Here is a 23,663-nt window from a genome sequence, read left to right on the forward strand (position 1 = left end):
TATTGGACGAAATTGGTATTTTAAAATAGCGCATTTGTTATAGTTTGTGATTTATATTATTTATACAGCCCTGCACTTTAGTTCCTACCTGTTGTTTCCGTACATCCAAATAGGGAACGGACGAGTAAATTGCTTAACCTGACGAAAAATATTTGAGAGCCAAAAATTTAAAGTGGCTTAATGTTTTTTTTATGTTGTTTTAATAAAGAAATAGAAAAAATAAAGTTACCGCGGTTGCATACCGTATAGTTTGTCTTCACCGAAGACCCGTAGTCAAACAATCCTCTGATTGGTCGAGAGGTCACAGCTTTGTTGTGATTGGTCGGACTAGCAAACCTCCTCTGATTGGTCAAAAACGTCACAGCTTTGTTGTGATTGGTCGGACTAGCAGTTTCCTCTGATTAGTCGAGACGTCATAGCTTTGTTGTGATTGGTCAAACTAGCAGACGTCCTCTGATTGGTCGAAAACGTCACAGCTTTGTTGTGATTGGTCGGAGTAACAGACCTGTGTTGGGAGTTCATACACTTTGTTTCCTGCCAGCATTTCGTGTCTATTTACGCACAAAAGGGCAGATTGAGCAATGTGTTATTTTGCCACACAGGCGCTAAGTGACTGATGCAGGAAAACTATCCTCGACAGCGGGTTTACACGCCGGCCAAACCTCTCTTTGGCACTCTTAGCTTAGCATGCTAACTTCCGTCATAATAGCAGATGCTAACTACGAGGTGCTACACTGCAGGTGATTGTGACGTCATCAGCACTGGACTCTCAGGTACAAGCACTATTTCATCTTCATCTCTCACATTTGCATCTTCTTTCTTAGCAAAATAGTTACAGATATAAATTATGACTTGTAATTTATTTGCTTCTAACACGTTTGAGTTTGACTTTATTTGGATAATGCATGTATACAACATGATACATCACACATGCATGTATACAACATGATACATCACACATGCATGCATACAACATGATACATCACACATGCATGCATACAACATGATACATCACACATGCATGCATACAACATGATACTTCACACATGCATGCATACAACATGATACATCACACATGCATGCATACAACATGATACATCATACATGCATGCATACAACATGATACATCACACGTGCATGCATACAACATGATACATCACACATGCATGCATACAACATGATACATCACACATGCATGCATACAACATGATACATCACACATGCATGCATACAACATGATACATCACACATGCATGCATACAACATGATACATCACACATGCATGCATACAAATTGATACATCACACATGCATGCATACAACATGATACATCACACATGCATGCATACAACATGATACATCACACATGCATGCATACAACATGATACATCACACGTGCATGCATACAACATGATACATCACACGTGCATGCATACAACATGATACATCACACGTGCATGCATACAACATGATGCATCACACATGCATGCATACAACATGATACATCACACGTGCATGCATACAACATGATACATCACACGTGCATGCATACAACATGATACATCACACGTGCATGCATACAACATGATACATCACACATGCATGCATACAACATGATACATCACACATGCATGCATACAACATGATACATCACACATGCATGCATACAACATGATACATCACACATGCATGCATACAACATGATACATCACACATGCATGCATACAACATGATACATCGCACATGCATGCATACAACATGATACATCACACATGCATGCATACAACATGATACATCACACATGCATGCATACAACATGATACATCACACATGCATGCATACAACATGATACATCACACATGCATGCATACAACATGATACATCGCACATGCATGCATAGAACATGATACATCACACATGCATGCATACAACATGATACATCACACATGCATGCATACAACATGATATTACTTTAACTTTAACTACATTCTGTCAGCATTTCAGTTCAACTTCAGCATTGAAGTATTCACACACAATTACTTCAGGAATTGCCTCATTTACTTTACTTTGTTCATGTAATTTTTTCTCTTTTACTGATAGAATATCATTAGATCAGAATTTTCACAGTCCAATTAGGAACCGGTACCTAAAAATATTGGTACTTTGTTTACATCACAACTTAAAATGCAGTCACGGTGACGGTTATCAAAATGCACAAACTCTCCTCCCTGCTCCCCACTAAGTGGTGAAATCCTGCAAATGTTCTTTATTCATGTCCCGCCACAGTTGTTTGGACACACACAGCATGACTTGCCCTCCCAGCAAGCGCCTCAGAAGCCACGACCCGTACGTCCAGAAGGTGGACTTCTTCGACGACGACGACTTCACCCAGGACGACCTTGATGAGATCGACACCATCGCCTCACAGGCCATCAGCTGCGGGGGTCCAGAAGCGGGGGAGCGGCAGAACCCCGGGTCGGGATTCCGAGCCTCCACCTGGCCGAGCGCACCACTGGGGAGAGAGAAGATGGGGGGCAAAAGAGGAGACTTGGGGATGCCCAGCAGAGAGCCTCTTGGTGGGTAAATCTGCTTTCCTTTTCATACGAACGTAACTCTCCATCTTGGAACAATCCACACGCGCCACAATACTCAATAATCGATCACATGTTTTACCACAGTCGTCATTTTGGCACAGTAAAATAAGAACTAGGCGTTAACACTTGGCAGTGACATCACTTATGTTTCATTCAAGTTGAAGATGCATGTTGCTAGCTGCTCGTCCTGCCTTACATTTTCATTCTCTTGCTCGAGCCTACCGTATTTCCTTGAATTGCTGCCGGGGCGCTAATTAATTTAAAACCTCTTCTCACTCTGGCGCTTACCAAAGGCGTGCGGTAAATTTAGGCCTTCGCTTATAAATTTGAGTGTGATGTAAGGATACCATCATGAAAAGCACATTTGATAAAAAAAAACGTTATTATGGTCTTACCTTTACTTATAAATGAAGTCCAAGCGCAGCTCCTTCTGATCAAAAGCATGGATAACTTGTTTATAGAAGTCTTTCTTTATCTTTCTTCAGTTTTAAAAGTCTCTCTGTCTCGATGGAGATCTTCCTTTATTACCTCCTGCTTCCATTGAAAGTCCAGTTTAGAAAACTGTTTTATTTTAGATATGTAATCCTCCATGTTAAAAGTGCTGCTTGTTGTCACTTCTTCTGCAGCCGAGTAGTCGCAAGAAGGATCACTAGCGCCCTCTACCACCAGGAGGCGGGAGTCATTTAATGACTCATATTTGACTCACGCAGCTACGGTATATTAATTAAACATAGCTGCTTACTGTTCTTTTTAGCATATTCAATAGCTTGGACCTTAAATCCTACTGAATAGCTCTTAATCTTCTTCCCTTTATGCGATTTCAAATGATTGAAATCAGTCCCCTCCATTTTGTAAATGATGACAGATGAAATGTCACTCGTGACGTGACGAGTTTGACCCGGTGGAAATTCTAGACATGCGCTAAATAAAATAATATTTTGCGAAACGAGTTTGACCCGGCAGTAATTCTAGGCAGGCACATACTATATACCCAGCGGCAATTCAAGGAAATACGGTATCTCAGCTGACTTTGGGTGCTGGGCGGGTCCAGCAAATTATTTTTTTTTTTCAATCAAATGCATAATTAATTACAAGTTATTACCCGCATGCGTGATTTGTATAATTTGAAAAGAGCGACTGTGTGGAGGCAGCTGTGACGCTCAATGAGAACCTTTTTCATACATGCATGGAATGAACATGCAAACGCCACACAGGGACTTCCACTATTAGATTAAATTAATTTTGGTAATTTTTAAAGATATGTTGTGTTGTTTGTCAGAAAACAGGCAGCAGCAGTTTGGGCCAGACGGCGACAAGCCCTACAGCCTGCTGGTGGCTCAGCATGCAGAGCTCAAGAGGAAGGTGAGCCATGCTCGCACGAAACCAAGCAACACTACAACTATAATAGCAACACAATCTGGCAACTCATAACACTCTGAAATAATAAAACAACAGCTTGTTGTACTTTTTGCCCTGTGTCAAGGTCACACACACCTTTGGGGAACTGCACTTTTTTGGAGATATTGCCCATCATCCACAATCCTTATGTGAGACAAGAACACTTTTCTATGCGTATTAAATATTGAACAACTGCTAGTAAGAGGCAGCTAACAATGCAGGTAATGGTATTCTAAAACCCATTAAAAAAAACCAATGCGGTTTTATATACTAGCTGTAAGTATATCAATCATCATACTGTAAGTATATCATTTCATTTTCATATTTATTTATCTCATTCATGGATGTGCATTTAGAACGATACATAATTATATCACAATTCATCCATCCATCCATTTTCTACCGCTTATTCCCTTTCGGGGTCGCGGGGGGGGCGCTGGTGCCTATCTCAGCTACAATCGGGCAGAAGGCGGGGTACACCATGGACAAGTCGCCACCTCATCGCAGGGCCAACACAGATAGACAGACAACATTCACACTCACATTCACACACTAGGGCCAATTTAGTGTTGCCAATCAACCTATCCCCAGGTGCATGTCTTTGGAAGTGGGAGGAAGCCGGAGTACCCGGAGGGAACCCACGCATTCACGGGGAGAACATGCAAACTCCACACAGAAAGATCCCGAGCCTGGATTTGAACCCAGGACTGCAGGACCTTCGTATTGTGAGGCAGACGCACTAACCCCTCTGCCACCGTGAAGCCCTATATCACAATTATACAATTTAAATTCACACAATTCCTGAGAAGGAGCAGGATGAAGAAAATCTTCTAATTTCCTGCCCCCTTTGACATAAAACATTATCTTACTTCATGAATATCATTTAAGCCGACACATATATCCAAATGTAATGAAACAATCAAAAACAAAAAACACAGTGCAAAACTTCATAAAGTATAAACCAAACCAAGAAAATAATAGTAATAATATACACCTCACGGAATGATACAAAGCAAATACAAAACCAGACAAAAAAATAAGTAAAATAATAAGTAAAAAACAAAATGTAAACACTTATTGCTGTCCATATGATCTTATTGTTCTATCTTTATATATTTTTTTCAATTGGAATATATTTTTACAGTTTTTTATCTAAAGAGAATTCCACAATTTTCCCCCCACCACTGATGTACACATTTGTTTTAAAGTTGTCCTTGAATATTGTTGTTTGAAATCCCCTTTTCTTCTATGCTCTTTATTCTCAGAAGTGATGACAAACATTTTTTGTAAATTTGCTGGTAATGTTTTACTTCTAGCCTTAAACATGACACACAATGTCTGTAGCTTTGCTAGCTCCTGCAGTTTCAATAGTCCAGAGTTAATAAATAAAATGTTAGTGTGTTCTAGGTGATCTACTTTATGAATAATCCTTATAGCTCTTTTCTGTAATTGATACAATGCCTTTATGTTGCTCTTCTAAGTGTTCCCCCACACTTGCACACAGTAGCTGATATATGGCAATAGAAGTGCACAATACAATATGCACATTGCCCTATAATCTAACACATATTTTACCTTGTTTAATACAAAAATACTCTTAGACATCTTTTTCCATACATGTGCAATATGAGATTTCCATGTCAGACCGTCATCCAGTATCACTCCTAAAAATCTAAGTTCAGAAACCCTTTCAATACCAATTCCATCTATCGACAGTTTGATGGTGTCCTCTCTTTTCCTCTTACCAAAAATCATAATCTTTGTTTTTTTTACATTTAATGATAATTTGTTGACATCAAACCATCTCTTAAGTTTAATCATTTCCTGTTCAATAAGTATTGATAACGCTTTTAAGTAGGGATGCACCGATTAATCGGTAACCGAATATATTCGGCCGAATATGGCAAAAAAAGCCACATTCGGCCTTCGGTGGAATGAGTTAAAAGCAAGGCCGAATAGTGGCGTGTGACGCAAAGACGCAATTTTTTTGACGTGGTGACGCAATCAACCAACGTGCAGTGTTAAATTTAAATTGTTTTATGCATAGTTAGTTTCCTTCTTTTTATTCTGAAGCCGAAGTACTGTTATTGACAAATCTGTTCTGGCCTGGGATATGTTGTGTACCTGTATAAGTGTATGAGGTTACAAGCACACACTTATTGAGATTTAGTGGGGCGTCTGTTTACATTATTAGCCTGTTGTGTAGGCTACCTGTATAAGTGTATGAGGTTACAAGCACACACTTAATTGAGATTTACTTGAGCCTTCTGTTTACATTATTAGCATATCTACTGTGGCTAAGCAGACTTTTGCCAAAAGGACAATAATTCATTTGTTGTGGGTTTATCCACTTTAATGCACTTTATTTTTTTTGGAATGCATGTTTTGTTTGAAGGCCTAATATAAATGAAAAACTGTGCTTTTGTTGAAAAGCAAAGGCTACTGGAATATTAAAAAATGTCAATATTAAATAAAAATTGACTTTATTTGAAAAACATGTCTAAAAATGTATTCTAGGCTATTTATGCAATATAAAAAAGTTGTGAAAAACTGCATTTATTATTCGGTATTTGGTATTCGGCCTTCGGCCAAGCGCTCAAATTTTATTCGGTTTCGGCTTCGGACACAAATTTTCATTTCGTTGCATCCCTACTTTTAAGTCATGTCCCGAACTATAAAAGTTGGTGTCGTCCGCAAATAAAACACATTTCAATAACTTTGATACCTCACATATATCGTTAAGATACAAAATAAACAATTTAGGTCCCAAAACCGAACCTTGTGGAATTCCACATTCAATCCTCATTTGTTCAGATGTATTACCCAAAAAATCCCCAAACTCTTGTCTATTATCTAAATAACCTCTTAGCCATTCTAAAACTACTCCTCTCACACCAAGTGAATGCAACTTGGACAACAATATAGAATGATCTAGTGTCAAATGTGGAGTCTAATAACGTGCACTTTCATGATAACATGTAATATTTACAGTATTTTGCTTATTTTAAGGTTACGCGCTAAAAGTTTCAAATAAGAAACTGTCTCCACTCTCACTGGGTTGCTGATTGATGGATGTTTTTATTTTTTGAGCTGCTGAATTCCAATTAAACTTCACTCCTCAGATAAAACATGCTTCCTAGCAATCAGGGCTGCACAATTTTAGTAAATAGTACCCTAATTGCAATGTATCTCTCTCAAGACTGCAATTTGATTATTGTTTTTTTATATTTTATACATATAAATACATAAAACTGTGAAAATAGCATGTGAAGAAAGACATGTTACTTTTAGACTGTCAGTCAATATATTAATGTCTGAAGGTGCCACACGTTAGAACTGGCGTGTCAAACTCGCTTTCACTGAGGGCCACACATCGCAGGTATGGCTGCCCTCACGGGGCCGCTGGTAACAGCGAATAATATAGGAATTTCTTTAAAGGGGAACATTATCAGCAGACCTATGTAAGCGTCAATATATACCTTGATGGTGCAGAAAAAAGACCATCTATTTTTTTAACCGATTACCGAACTCTAAATGGGTGAATTTTGGCGAATTAAACGCCTTTCTGTTTATCGCGCTGGAAGCGATGACGTCAGAATGTGACGTCGCCGAGGTAACACACCCACCATTTTCATTTTCAACACATTACAAACACCGCGTCTCAGCTCTGTTATTTTCCGTTTTTTTGACTATTTTTTGGAACCTTGGAGACATCATGCCTCGTCGGTGTGTTGTCGGAGGGTGTAACAACACTAACAGGGAGGGATTCAAGTTGCACCACTGGCCCCAAGATGCCAAAGTGTCTGCCGCCAGACCCCCATTGAATGTGCCAGAGTGTCTCCACATTTGACCGGCGATGCTAAGGCAGACATGGCACAGAGATGTATGGATAACCTGTAGATCAGGGGGGCCCATTACGTCGATCGCGAGCTACCAGTCGACCGCGGGGGGTGTGTCAGTCGATCTCCAGCCAGGCTTTTAAAAAAAATAGACCTAAAAATGAGTGATCATCAATCTTCACCAAGATGTCACTTAAATGACATTCACGGTACCAGAGGGTCTTGTGAGATGACGCTGGCTGCTGCAAGATCATTATTATGAAAATATGACAGAGAGGAAGGCGAGAAACACTTTTTATTTCAACAGACTCCCGCGCCGTACCTTCCGTCAAAACTCTAAAGGCCGACTGCACATTTCCTATCTTCACAATAAAAGCCCTGCTTCATGCTGCCTGCGCTAACTAAATACAGAGTCTTGGAAAACTTGCGTGCACAAGCGATCCCTCAGAAAGCTGGCGTGCACATCACTTGTGCACGCCAGCTTTCCGAGACTCTTATTTTGTTAGCGCTGGCAGCATGAAGCAGGGCTTTTATTGTGAAGATAGGAAAGGTGCAGTCGGCCTTTAGAGTTTTGACGGAAGGAACGGCGCGAAAGTCTGTTGAAATAAAAAGTGTTTCTCGGCTTCCTCTCTGTCATTTTTTCATAATAATGAACTGGCAGCAGCCAGCGTCATCTCACAAGACCCTCGGGTGCCGTGAATGTCAATCAAGCAAGCTACGGAATTTGCCGCCAATGTCTTTCTTGTAAAGTGTATGGAAGCTGGATGAATTAGATGCCAAAAACCAACCACTTTCATGTGGTATTGTACAGAAAGGACAACTTTTTTCTCCTCCATTTGAAAATGTGGGCGTTATCATCATTACTGTCTGATTCCAATCAATGCAAGTCATCAGAATCAGGTAATACACCAACTTATATTCTTGTCTTTGTGAAAGAAAGACATCTATATGTGTTACACATGCTTGTATTATCATTAAACACATTTAACTTGTTTACAAAAATGTCTCTTTCATAAATAAATAAATATAAATGATATATATAAATGAGGTAGATCCCCTCGAGTTGGTCAATTGAAAAGTAGCTCGCCTGCAGAAAAAGTGTGGGCACCCCTGCTGTAGATGCATTTGCAACTATATTACGTTTCCTTCCACCCACATTTAATGCGAAACAAACACTTACCAATCGACGGATTTAAGTTGCTCCAGTGTCAAAAGATGCCAAAGTCCTGATCGTTTGGTCCGCACATTTTACCGGCGATGCTAACGCAGCTATTCGGCCATGCTATGGCTATGAATAGCGTCAATAGCTATTCGCTCAATAGCTTCAGTTTCTTCTTCAATATTTTCATACTCCAACCATCTGTTTCAATACATGCGTAATCTGTTGAATTGCTTAAGTCGCTGAAATCCGAGTTTGAATCCGAGCTAATGTCACTATATCTTGCTGTGGTATTCCCATTGTTTGTTTACATTGGCAGCACTGTGTGACGTCACAGGGAAATGGCCAGTGTCTTCGCAGAGAGCGAAAAATAAGGCACTTTAAAGCTTTATTTAGGGATATTCCGAGACCGGTAAATTTTTGAAAAAAACTTCAAAAAATACAACAAGCCACTGGGAACTGATTTTTATTGTTTTTAACCCGTTTGAAATTGTGATGATGTTCCCCGTTAAGTATTTTATTATATATTTTTTATGTACACTGTAAAAAAATCTGTGAAATGAGTTGCCAGTTTTTTACTGTGAAACATGCAGATTTATTCAAAAAAATATAACAATAAATGGAAAAACAGTACCCACTGTTTTTTTTATAGTAAAATACTGGCAGCTTAGTTGCCAGAATTTTACGGTACAATTTACGGTGTTTTTTACAACTTATTACTGTAAAGGGAAAAACTGTACCGTTGTTTTTTTTGTTTGTTTTTTGGCAACCGAGCTGTCAGTTTTTACCATTAAAAAAAAACGTGGTACATTTACAGTAATACATCGTTAAACCGCAGATTTTACAGTAAAAAAAAAAGTCCGTCGCCAGAATGTTACAGTAAAAACTGCGGTAGAGTTATTTTCAATTTACAGTTTCATGCTTTTACCGTAAAATCTATTGTCCTTTTTTAAAGCAGACAATTTGATGGATAATTTGGTTTGAAAGTAGATATTGAAGTATTTATTTTTATTTTAACATTACAAAATATTTGGATATTGGATAATAATAAAGCACAAAAACTATGCAATTTAATACTGTACATGTATGTTTTCCTGTCAAAATGAAAGTAACTATTATATTTAGTAAGAAAAGATACTTTCATGCATATTTTCCCAGGTGTTCGCGGGCCACATAAAATGACGTGGCGGGCCAATTCCGGCCCCCGAGCCTTGAGTTTGACGCCTGTGCATTAGAACAATGTGCAATAATTAAAAAAATATTTTGCTTTATGCAGCCAGACTCAGAGCTTTTGACTACATCATGCTCTTAAACTGAATAAATAACCGATAAAAACTATAGTGTTTATAATGTAAACATTATATATAATGATAATGCAAGTAACCATTTAAAAAGATATAAACATTTATTTCTCATCACTGTGTAATTGTTTAACAATCTACTGTAATTGGAAGGTAAATAACTTTATCTTAAATAAACAAACAAAACAACAAAATTAACTAATTTCTGTAAAATAAATAAATGTTGAACATCTTTAAGTGAATTTCTTTTTCCTAGTAGGAAAAACTAAGTCAAATGTTTTAGTCTTTTTTTTGTTGTCATCGTCCATGTTGGTGGGCTCATATTGCCCATCAACTATATTCCTTCCACGGGACATTTGGCTTCGTAATCATATTATTTTCCTTTTTATTGTTGTTACTAAAAAAGAGGGCTCACTGCGTCCAGTTAAATCTGCTGTCTCACGTGCTGAGAGTTTGTAGCTGGCTACTCGCTGGTGGTCGGCAGATCATGTGTCATGACTAGAGATGTCCGATAATTGCTCTTTTGACGATATCTGATATTCCGATATTGTCCAACTCTTAATGACCAATTCCGATATCAACCAACACCGATACATACAGTGGTGGAATGAACACATTATTATGCCTAATTGTGTTGTGATGCCCCGCTGGATGCATTGAACAATGTAACAAGGTTGTCCAAAATAAACCAACTCAAGTTATGGAAAAAAATGCCAACATGGCACTGCCATATTTATTATTGAAGTCACAAAGTGCATTCTTTTTTTTAACATGCTTCAAAACAGCAGCTTGGAATTTGGGACATGCTCTCCTTAAGAGAGCATGAGGAGGTTGAGGTGGGGGTTCGGGGGTAGCTTCCTGGAAGAGTTAATGATGCAAGGGGTTCTGGGTAGTTGTTGTGTTGTGTTTATGTTGTGTTACAGTGCGGATGTTCTCCCGCAATGTGTTTGTCATTCTTGTTTGGTGTGGGTTCACAGTGTGGCGCATATTTGTAACAGTGTTAAAGTTGTTTATACAGCCACCTACAGTGTGACCTGTATGGCTGTTGACCAAGTATGCCTTGCATTCACTTGTGTTTGTGAAAAGCCGTAGATATTACGTGACTGGGCCGGCACGCAAAGGCAGTGCCTTTAAGGTTTATCGGCGCTCTGTACTTCTCCCTACGTCCGTGTACCACTCCATACAGCAACGTTTTAAAAAGTCATACATTTTACTTTTTGAAACCGATACCGATAATTTCCAATACAACATTTTAAAGCATTTATTAGCCGATATTATTGACAGTCCGATATTATAGGACATCTCTAGTCATGACGCCAGAAAAGTAGTTCCTCAGTGTTAGCTCTTGCGATACCAATGTTGCTATAGCCCAGGGGTAGGGAACCAATGGCTCTAGAGCCAGATTTGGCTCTTTTGATGACCGCATCTGGCTCTCAGATAAATCTTAGCTGACGTTGCTTAACACGATAAGTAATTAATAATTCCGCTGGTAATCACAGTGTTAAAAATAACGTTCTAAATATAAAACAAATATCATGCATTTGAATCCATCCATCCGTTTCTACTGCACCTGTTCAAGAAGTCAAAAGTATTTTATTTAAAATTGGTTAGCTTTAGAAAAACAATGTTATTAAAAAGAATAAGAGATGAACGCATTTAGTTGTTGTAATCTGGGAAAGTCAAAATGAAAGAGGAGGCGTAGAATTCTCTTGTCATAGCGCGGGACGACACTGTACAAGAGTACAGGTCTACGGGTTTCTCCTCATTGAGATAAATTTAATCCAGTCTTTGTTTAATTCCTTGCTTCTTGTCTGTTTAAGATGTCACCACTGTTTGAACCTGACAGTTGTATTTAGTGTTAAAAAAATGATATGGCTCTCACGGAAATGCATTTTAAAATATTTGGCTTTAATGGCTTTCTCAGCCAAAAAGGTTCCCGACCCCTGCTAGGGCCTGTTAATATGCTGGTCATGGCATGTAAAAGGAGCTTTGTTGGTGGTTTTCTGATGTTTTTAAGAGAGCTACATAGATGGACTGGATGAATGACATTACCTGCATCGTTAGCCGCCTCGTACGAGCAGTTTTTCAATATTTAGAATGCATGTAAAAGAGAAATAAATGTTTTATACTCGCAAAAGGTGCAGTTCTCCTTTAAAAATTGTTGTAGTTTGCTCTTGGTTTGGTTCTGAATATGAAAAATAAATAAGTGTGGGGGAAAAAAACCCTGAATAACATAACAATAATGTTTGTCACGTCGTTTTTGACAGTTGGAGGAGGAGATAGTCCTGAAAACCGGGGAGATCGGGGTCCTGAGGGACTCCCTGAGAGGAGTCCAGCAGGAGAAAGAGGTCCTGAGACAGAACCTTGTCCTCCTGGAGGCGCAGAAGCAGCGGGAGCAGAGCGACCGGGAGAAGGAACTCAACAAGAAGGCAAGCGAGCACACACGTTAGCCTCGGGACGGGCGCGCGACAATCAGCCCGGCTAATGTTTGCGTGCAGGTTCAGTCCCTGCGGACCGAGCTGCAGTTCAAAGAATCGGAGATCAACGAGATGAAGAGCAAACTGCTGAGCTCGGAGCGAAACAAGATGGCGTCTCCCTTGCATAGAAAAAGGTAAGTCGTATGCAAACCTCTAACAGAAGCACGCACAATAAACATAAAGTAGGGATGCACTGAAATGAAAATTTGTGGCCGAAGCCGAAGCCGAATAAAACTTAAACGCTTGCCCGAATACCGAATAATGAATGCAGTTTTTCACAATTTTTTTTATATTGCATAAATAGCCTAGAATAAATATTTAGACATGTTTTTCAAATAAAGTAATTTTTTATTGAATATTGACATTTTTTTAATATTCCAGTAGCCTTTGCTTTTCAAAAAAAGTACAAAGTTTTTCATTTATATTAGGCCTTCAAACAAAACATGCATTCCAAAAAAAAATAAAGTGCATTAAAGTGGATAAACCCACAACAAATGAATGATTGTCCTTTTGGCAAAAGTCTGCTTAGCCACAGTAGATATGCTAATAATGTAAACAGAAGGCTCAAGTAAATCTCAATTAAGTGTGTGCTTGTAACCTCATACACTTATACAGGTAGCCTACACAACAGGCTAATAATGTAAACAGAGGCCCCACTAAATCTCAATAAGTGTGTGCTTGTAACCTCATACACTTATACAGGTACACAACATATCCCAACGTCACTGCACGTTGGTTGATTGCGTTACCGCGTCAAAAAATTGCGTCACACGCCACTATTCGGCCTTGTTTTTAACTCATTCCACCGAAGGCCGAATGTGGCTTTTTTTGCCATATTCAGCCGAATATATTCGGTTACCGATTAATCGGTGCATCCCTAACATAAAGTGTAGAGCAGGGGTGCTCATTACATCCATGGTGGGGGGTTTGTCAGTCCATCGCCAGCCAGGCTATAAAAAAAAAGACCTAAACATAATCGATCATCAATCTTCACCAAGACGTCACTTTGTTTACTTGATTGACATTCACGGCACCCGAGTGTCTTGTGAGAGGACGCTGGCTGCTGCCAGTTCATTATTAAGAAAAAATGACCGACAGGAAGGCGAGAAACTTTTTTTTTTTTTCAACAGACTCTTGCGCCGTACCTGCCGTTAAAACTCTAAAGACTGACTGCACAGTTCCTGTCTTCACAATAAAAGCCCCGTTTCATCCTGCCTGCGCTAACAAAATAAGAGTCTCAGAAAGCTGGCGTGCACAAGCTAGCAAGCTACGGCGTTTGCCGCCAATGCATTTCGTGTAAAGTGTATAAAAAGGAGTATGGAAGCTGGGGAAACAAATAGCAAGCACTTTCATGTGGTATTGGACAGAAAAGGAGGACTTTTTTTTGTCTTCCATTCGAAAATGTGGACGTTATCATCACTACTGTTTGATTCCAATCAATGCAAGTCATCACAATCAGGTAATACACCAACTTATATTCTTGTCTGCATGAAAGAAAGGAATATGCTAGTATTATCATTAAACACCTTTAACTTGTTAACAAAAACCTCTCTTTGATGAATAAATCAATATACACTATAAGTATGAATGAGGTAGATTTCCTTCCACTTGGTCAATTGAAAAGTAGCTCGCCTGCAGAAAAAGTGTGTGCACCCCTGATGTAGAGGGAGGCTTGCTCTTGAATGAATGAATGAATGAATGGGTTTATTTTGAGCCATGCAAACAAAACAAGAGAATGACATAAAATACAAAAGAAATATACAGATACATTATTTTTACACCTACATTGAAAACATTACATGTGACTAATCTTTTGTAGATGACAAGATTGGCTCAAAAGGGAGTGGGAAGAAGTAAACTTATTAGTTCCCACCCCTATACATATACAATGTATATATATATATATATATATATATATATATAATACAATAATATATCAAATATAATTCAGTTCAGTGGTTGCTGCTATATATTGTCTATATATAATACATTTAAATTCACACACACTTACATATATACATATGTACACACACATATACACACACACATATATACAATTTATATATATATATACATATATATATATATATATAATATCTTCAATCTCTTATGCTTTTCATTATTTATTGTGTTGTTTTCTATCTGTATTAATAGTAGTACTACTACTATTTTCTCAATGTTACGTTATTATCAACTTATTAATGTAGTATTTCTGTATACTTTTTACTTATATTTCATGATAGGTTTTACACTATTTGTTAGATGGCGTTAATTTGACTTATTCTACAGTGTGGACGCCTCAAATGTGGCATTTTCCCCCAAATCCTCTGTGCCATGTTTTGTTGTGTTATTGTCAATACTGCTGTGTGTGTGTGTGTGTGTGCGCAAGTGTGTGCATTTTCTATTGTTTTATTTTTCTTTGTACACCACTTTGTCCATGTATAAAAAAGTGCTATATAAAAGAAGTTTGATTTGATATGGAGCAACCGGTATATAGCTAAGCTGCACCCACCAAATTTTGGAAGAATAAAATATTTTTCCACATATTACCTGCACCGGACTTTAAGCCGCAGATATATACGCTGTGAAATAAGTTATTTACACAGTAAATGTTTATTGAAATACCTTAATTTTTTCCAAACGGTGTCTGTAACAGGGCAGTAAAACAGCTGATTTAACAAAACAGTTGTCATCGTCATGCACTCAATAGCTGCGCAAGCTAGCTCTCCAATTAGATAAAAACAGACTCAATAACTACACAATGACGTTTTGGTGAATTTACGAAACTAAAACAGTACAAAAAGAACGCCATTGTCAGTTGATAATACTAACATAGACACTTTTAATCATGTTAGCATATTAGCTAATGCTAACAACGCTAGCTGGATTAAATTACTACCGCACATTCAAATATGCATGTAAACACTCCTACGGACGTCACACATGGGACGGTTTAGTAAGTAAGAATTGTTTTAGTTATATTGTAAAACTTACAAACGTTGCTTGGAGTGATGAGTGAAGAATCTATATGAGCAGAACGTTATGGAGGACTAGCTACGAACAATGGGAGACCGGGCTTTCTGCTCCGCCGCTCCCAGTCCGTGGAACGCTCTCCCTGACCACATGAGGGCACTACAGACTGTGGATGCTTTAAAAAAAAAAAGGCTTAAAATCCCTTCTTTTTAAAAAAAACAACTTTTTTTTAGATGTATGCGTGCTAGTTCTAGTTTTTATTTTGATTAATTTGTATTGTCTTTTTTATTTATTTATTTTGATACACTGTAGCACTTTGAGGTTGTTTGCTTAATGGAAAGTGTTTTTTACAAATAAAATGTATTATTATTATTATTATTAGACGACGTAACAGCGCTTGTACTTCAGGTTCAAAGCTCCAAACAGAAGGGCACAGCAGGACCTGCAGTGAGCAAACTCATCCAAAAGAGGGCGCCACAACACAAACACACCCTTTCAAAGTTATTGCTTGATTTCAAAATTATTCTCATCATGGCCAACAGCGGGGGAAAAGGAAAAGTTTCAAAATAAACAAAGTAGCATCTTATAGTACCGACATTACTGTACTGTTATATAAGTTTAAAAATAATTGTGTCCAGCTATTTAGCAAATCAAATGTTGAGGTTCCACTGTCTTTAGAGTTGTGCTGATAAAAGCGTTGTCTCGCTCTGCTCAGCCCCAAATTGCTCAATGGCCTTGGTCAGCTGCATCACGGGAGTGGCAGCGGCTCTTCCTCTCCAACAGGCCACGCTTTAATCACCAAGGAAATGTTCACGGCTCAGGTCCCGTCCAGAAACACGCCGGTCAAAGCTCCCGCCAAGACATCGGGCAAGGCACATTGGGACGGTGAGTGGCGTGACGTCAAGGCCTTGGAGTTTGAAACCCAAATCCCTTCATGTTTTTTATTTGTTTTTATTTTTTATCGGAACTGTGTTCCAGCAGACCGAGCGCCAGGGTGTGTGAGATCAACTGACACACAGGAAGTAGTCAGTCCTGACCCGTTCCAGGCAGTCAGACCTGCACACCTGCACCATCAAGGTGAGTGACTTCTGTAAGCAAAACTGGATGTTTCACTTCCAAATGGTTGTTATTAACTATGTTTTGGTTTCCTTTTCATGAACGGGAAGTGACAAACATTGGTTTAGTTGAATTTTATTTTGAAATACAAAAGCTAAAATGGAAAATCTTTCATCTTTTTCAAAGTGCAATAAATAGATATAAAAACGGTTATATTTTCATTTTATGTATCAAAAGTAAAAATCCCCAGTCAGCAGAAATGAAAAAAGCAATGTGGTCTTGGCAGAAAAAGTCAATGATCTTTGCTGGTGAAGTGAAGTGAATTATATTTATATAGCGCTTTTCTCTACTGACTCAAAGCTCTTTACATAGTGAAACCCAATATCTAAGTTACATTTAAAGCAGTGTGGGTGGCACTGGGAGCAGGTGGGTAAAGTGTCTTGCCCAAGGACACAACGGCAGTGACTAGGATGGCGGAAGCGGGAATCGAACCTGCAACCCTCAAGTTGCTGGCACGGCCACTCTACCAACCGAGCTATGCCGCCCATGTACCTTCCCTTCATTCTATTTCCAATTCTCTAATGCCAACCATAAAAACACATTTTGGGCCATTTTTTTCTATTTTCATTTCTGAAACAAAAGTTGGACAACTATTTAATGAGACTTTTTTTAAACAAAAATAGGACTCCTGCTGAAAAAAGATGTTAGCGTCATGCTAAAAACATGCTAAACGCAAAAGAAAAGCTAAAATACTGCTTCCGGTTCAATTTGTCTTCACACATATAAGCATGCATTTTTGCATTTTGGATTAACGTGAATTGAATTTTTGTGTTGTATCTACAAAAATAAAAATCCATAAAAGGAAAACAGCACAAAATCAAATTTTATGGCAATAATTTAATGAAAATCAACCCCTTTTTGTTTGCTTTAATATCTGCCATTTATAATAGAAATCGACAACCTAATTTTGTTTCTGTTTCAGAATTGGAAATAAAATGAACAGAAGGTACACGGACAAAAAAAGGGTTGATTTTCATTCAAATATTGCCATAAAATTTGGTTTTGTGCTGTTACCCTTTTATGGATTTTTATTTTGTCAGATAAACACAAACATGTGTCGAATGTATGTTCATTCAAAATGCAAAAATGCATGTTCTTCTGTGCGATGACAAATTGAACCAGAAGCAATATTTTAGTTTTTCTTTTGTGTTTAGCATATTTTTAGCATAAGGCTAACACATTTGTTCAGCAGGAGTCCTATTGTCGTTTTAATAAATTGTCGTTAAACAATTGTCCAACTTTTGTTTCAGAAATGAAAATAGCAAAAATGGGCCGAAATTTGTTTTTTTGATTTGCATTTAAGAATTCGAAATAGAATTATTGTGCTTTGTATGTTTTAGTCAGTACTGGAAAATAGGGGTGCGGAAAAAAAAAAATCGATTTTCAGATTAATGGCGATTGTTATTTGTAGTAACGATTATTAATTGTTTAAAAAATAAAAGGCAAAACAATTTTTTTTCCCCCTAGTCTGTCCTGTCCAGCCACTCAGACAAATCATATTGTTGCTGTAGATGATCTAGATCTGCTGTGCACATTTACTTTAGAGAAGAGAAGTGTTGGATACTTCTCTTCTCTATTGTAGCTTACCACCACGAACATGTGAATGTGGAGTGAAAGAATGAATGATGGGTTCTCACTTCTCTGTGCGCGCTTTGAGTGTCCAGTGCAAGGGTGTCAAACGTACGCCCCCGCGGGCCAGAACAGGTCCGCGAACAGGTTTTATACGGCCCGGAAGATGAGTTTTCGAAGTATAAAAATGAGCTGATATTTTTGATTGAAAGAAACTGCTGTTCTAAATGTGTCCACCGGATGTCGCAATAGCGATTCTTTGTTTCACCTGCAGCTAATATGAGGCATAAATAACCAGCTGCTATGTTAACCTAACATATTATGGTAAGAGTCATTCAAATAACTATAACATATAGAACATGCTATACCTTTACCAAACTGTCTGTCACTCCTAATCACTAAATTCCATGAAATCTTACACGTCTAGTCTCTTACATGAATGAGCTAAATAATATTATTTGATATTTTACGGTAATGTGTTAATAATTTCACACATAAGTCGCTCCTGAGTATAAGTCGCACCCCCGGCCAAACTATGAAAAAAAACTGCGACTTATAGTCCGAAAAATACGGTATTTTCGCAGCTTATTAGTGATAGTATACAAAATGAAGATTGTTGCATTCATGTCTTGATTGTCAAATAGGTGTTAGGTTTTTTGATTGATTGAGAAGTTTATTGACATCTTAAAGAATTGAATCCATGCAATGCTTTAAAAAGGCAAATGAGTGGCACAAAAAGCCTTTTGGCTTGTTTCCATTGTGGTCCATTAAATATTCATCACATTTGATACATTCAATTAGGGATGCACCGATTAATCGGTAACCGAATACATTCGGCCGAATATGGCAAAAAAAAACACATTCAGCCTTCGGTGGAATGAGTTAAAAAGAAGGCCGAATAGTGGCGTGTGACACAATTTTTTGACGCGGTGACGCAATCAACCAACGTGCAGTGTTAAATTTAAATTGTTTTATACATAGTTAGTTTCCTTCTTTTTATTCTGAAACTGAAGTACTGTTATTGACAAATCTGTTCTGGCCTGGGATATGTTGTGTACCTGTATAAGTGTATGAGGTTACAAGCACACACTTATTGAGATTTAGTGGGGCCTCTGTTTACATTATTAGCCTGTTGTGTAGGCTACCTGTATAAGTGTATGAGGTTACAAGCACACACTTAATTGAGATTTACTTGAGCCTTCTGTTTACATTATTAGCATATCTACTGTGGCTAAGCAGACTTTTGCCAAAAGGACAATAATTCATTTGTTGTGGGTTTATCCACTTTAATGCACTTTATTTTTTTTTGGAATGCATGTTTTGTTTGAAGGCCTAATATAAATGAAAAACTTCGTGCTTTTTTTGAAAAGCAAAGGCTAATGGAATATTAAAAAAATGTCAATATTCAATAAAAAAAATACTTTATTTGAAAAACATGTCTAAATATTTATTCTAGGCTATTTATACAATACTAAAAAAAATTGTGAAAAACTGCATTTATTATTCGGTATTCGGCCTTCGGCCAAGCGTTTAAATTTTATTCGGCTTCGGCCACAAATTTTCATTTCGGTGCATCCCTACATTCAATAATAAAATATAAATAACCTGTAACATGTTGCTGCTGGAATTTAAATTTTCCTGAAGGAATCAATAAAGTACTCTCAATCTATGTATATAAAAACATGTTAAAAATATGGATAAATGATGTACATATACACAGTATACATGTCAGGGGATTTGTAAAACAATATATACAAACAAATGTGTTTTTTTAAATAAATAAAAAGATAATACAAATTGTGAATTAGTGAAGTGAATCATATTTATATAGCGCTTTTCTCTAGTGACTCAAAGCGCTTTACATAGTGAAACCCAATATCTAAGTTACATTTAAAGCAGTGTGGGTGGCACTGGGAGCAGGTGGGTAAAGTGCCTTGCCCAAGGACACAATGGCAGTGACTAGGATGGCGGAAGCGGGAATCGAACCTGCAACCCTCAAGTTGCTGGCACGGCCACTCTACCAACCGAGCTATACCGCCCCGGTACAAATTAAAACTAAAACAGCCTAATATTATGGAGGAATGTCGTTAATCATAGAAGTGGCACCCGATGTTCTTGAAAACTATTGATTTCCTAGGTGGCGTCCTGTTGGGCTTGTTGCTCCAGCAGCGTTTATCTCCCAGCAGCCTCTGCCTCTCTCACCTGCTGTCTATAAGCCAGACTGACGTCTGCTTGTCAGCCAAGCGAGATGCCGCCGCATCCCATTGGGACTTCAGGTGAAATGCACTTTCTAACTGAAATAGAAATATTTTGTCAAGCTGACCAACGTGTTATCCTTTCTTGCGCTGGTTTCCAGCAAATTCCCCGCCGGCTCTTTTCGCCAAAACGCTCCTGCAGCCGGCGTCAGTGGGCGTAGAGGCGGAGTTCCCCAAGCTGCTCTCAGTCCTGTCCAAAGTCTGGCTGTTACAGGACTCAACATGCTGAGTCAAAGCCGAGCCGGCGCTTCGGCCAACGCCACAGGACACAGGTGCAGCATTTTACTCAGTTTGCCACACAATAGGAACTGACCGCTTTTTGTCCTGTTGACAAAGTTTAGGTCACCTTTCATCTTTTATTTAGAAAATTCCTTCCACAAATTGTACATTTAACTACACTCTTAAATATGTCGAACCGGGGTGTCCAAACTATGGCCCGTCTGCGTCTTCAATTTGGAGCTCCAATAAGAAATTTGGCCGGGCGCGGCGTTTTCATTTAATATACACATAGTCTGATAGCTGCCATGTTGGTTTTCATTTAATATACACATAGTCTGATAGCTGCCATGTTGTCGCCATCTGGTGGCCAACGTAAGTAACTCAAGTCAGTGGTTTAATAATTGTACATCAATGTGACTTTGTGCACAATATGTACTTATATGATCCAACCCAAACAACCTCCCCTACTCATGATATATAAAGAACAATTCAACCAGCACACAAAATCAACCACATCCTACTCTTATTGGGTATTGTAAAAAAAAAACATCCAATTAGCATAAAACCAATCTAAAGTACACCCATTTAAATCCATTTCAAGGGATGATGAGGAAAATGTAAAACACTCTCCATAATTATCCATGTTTGGCACACTTTAGCTACTTGATATTTATGATTGATTAAACAACTTTAAATGATTAAATTATCGAATTTTCCCATACTCTTAATAACCAAATATAATAATTATTAATTATATATCCATTATATTATTATGCAATCTTATTTATACATATCGTTACTTTGCCTGCAGTTGGCTTTCATGCCAATTCGGCCCCCCAATGAAAAAGTTTGGACACCGCCGATCAACTTTCTTTCTAAGGTGTGCGCCTGTTCAATTGTCCACTGCTCACGCGTCCTCTGCGCGCGGCAAATCTATACCACGCATGAAATGTAATTTAAAAAAGAGTACAACAGTTTTCAATGTAACTGTCGACACGCGGCCACAACAGAAAAAACAATTTTCGTCATCACTGTTCAACTATTGTAACATCAGTCGAGACACCTTAAGGAGGACATGAATTCCATCCGTCAGTTTATTGCGCAAAACTCTTTGTCGGCCATAAACACATGATCGAAACGTTGGCCTATTTAAAAATCCCAGACGAGCCCCCAAATTGTTGCGTTCAGACCCGTTCTTCCTTCGGTCAACGCCCCCAGGTTCTTTTACGACACATAAGCTGGTTTTAAATCAATCAGAGACAGAGGTTACTCATTTTTATATTTTATAAAAAAAGCGCTTTGGGAGATCAATGTAGATACAACATTTCAAAGGCACGGTCCAAATTGATCTAATCCTAAAATGGCAGTTTCTCCCTCCTCACTCACTCTCACCCCCCCTCTTCTTCTCTTCCCTACTTTGGACAGTTGAGATAACAGATGTGTTATGGCTTCATTCCGACATTCCAAACTCAAGGTCTATGTAAAAGGCTCCCACTTTAGTTGTTCTAAAATCTGACTAGGAAATTAAAAACACAACCAAATCCAACAGAGTCTATGTAGCAAAACTGGTCATTTTCTGCTGTACAAACCAGACCAAAACCAACTTTGTCATATCAACCGCAGCCACTCGCTCTTTCTCACTTGCGCCCACACATGCGCATAAGGCACTTGGCCGGTGATGCGTTTACAGCCACCCAAAAAATCGGACAACTCCAACACCACACATAACGTGTAATTCCAGGTCGTTACACTATGATTTACCACTCAAATGTACTTATTGTACTGTCATTAAGGGGATTAAGAATGTCGGATTCAAACACTGATGACATCTAGTAAACAAGACAAGAAGCAAGGAATTAAACCAAGACAGATTTAAATTCGGCTCACTTGAGGAGAGACGTCTGGACTGTACTCTTTGTACAGTCTCACCACGCTCTGGCGAAAGATTATACGCCTCCTCTTTTATTTGTACTTTCCCTGATTACATGGCAACAGCTGTTTCTAAGGGAGGGGGTCGTAAACAGCCATCGCCTCTGAATACAAACAGTTCAAAGAAAAGGTCCCTGGAGGGGAGTCGGGTTCTGCCTCCTCTTCGCTTTGTAGTTCTCGGGTCAAGACAATATCTTTCTGTTGATTACAATATATCAAAGAAAAAGAACACCTTCACGTTGCTTCCCATCCTGCACGGCGGAGTTTTACTAGCCGCCTTCTTGGTAGGTTCAAAGACAGCTTTTGTCTTCTCGCCGGGAAGTCATGGCAACACAAAGTTTTGTGATAACTTAGATACAATTATTCTAATAAACTATCTTAATTTATAAATATTAATCATGAAATGCTGGTAATATATTCAATACATACTAATAAAAACATATATTTTACAAACAGAAAGTTACAGGAATGTACACATGATCCCATGCTTACATCTCGTTGTGCAACGTGTGAATGTTTTAATTGCAACTAAATGTGATTTCTGAAAGGGTGCAACTTATTTCCCCAGCAGGACCCCCACCCAGACATACAATATAGTACACAGCTCATGAAAAACAATATTTTTTGTAATTGTCATTGTAAGTGGGCCAAAAAACACTTATATTAGAAAATAATCTCATGGAAACGACTGTTGTCATTGGATTATAATAATAAGAACTGTAGCTTGTCATTTAGTCAGGTTTAAGACAGATGTGCCTCAGGTGAGGCCACAGTCTGACGTCGCTCACATGTGCTCCACTGAATGTTCAGGGACTTTTTTTGCGTTTGCTCACAA

General features: G+C 38.4%; 1 protein-coding gene across 2 annotated transcripts in view; it reads left to right on the forward strand.

Annotated features, from left to right (window-relative positions):
• The first annotated feature begins 468 nt into the window (after positions 1-468).
• atrip (ATR interacting protein) overlaps positions 469-23,663 on the forward strand; it is a 40,973-nt gene continuing 17,778 nt past the window's right edge. The window contains exons 1-9 of one of the 2 annotated variants that reach the window (XM_061892045.1): positions 469-773; positions 2,286-2,575; positions 3,873-3,955; positions 12,558-12,719; positions 12,789-12,901; positions 16,456-16,625; positions 16,719-16,817; positions 20,563-20,701; positions 20,782-20,952. In XM_061892045.1, the coding sequence (XP_061748029.1) occupies positions 2,305-2,575; positions 3,873-3,955; positions 12,558-12,719; positions 12,789-12,901; positions 16,456-16,625; positions 16,719-16,817; positions 20,563-20,701; positions 20,782-20,952 (1,208 nt within the window). In that variant the 5' untranslated portion in view covers positions 469-773; positions 2,286-2,304. The remainder of the gene's footprint in view (positions 774-2,285; positions 2,576-3,872; positions 3,956-12,557; positions 12,720-12,788; positions 12,902-16,455; positions 16,626-16,718; positions 16,818-20,562; positions 20,702-20,781; positions 20,953-23,663) is intronic. The other variant, XM_061892056.1, reaches the window with a different exon arrangement.

This window comes from Nerophis ophidion, linkage group LG02 (genome assembly GCF_033978795.1).
Source record: "Nerophis ophidion isolate RoL-2023_Sa linkage group LG02, RoL_Noph_v1.0, whole genome shotgun sequence".
NCBI lineage: Eukaryota > Metazoa > Chordata > Actinopteri > Syngnathiformes > Syngnathidae > Nerophis > Nerophis ophidion.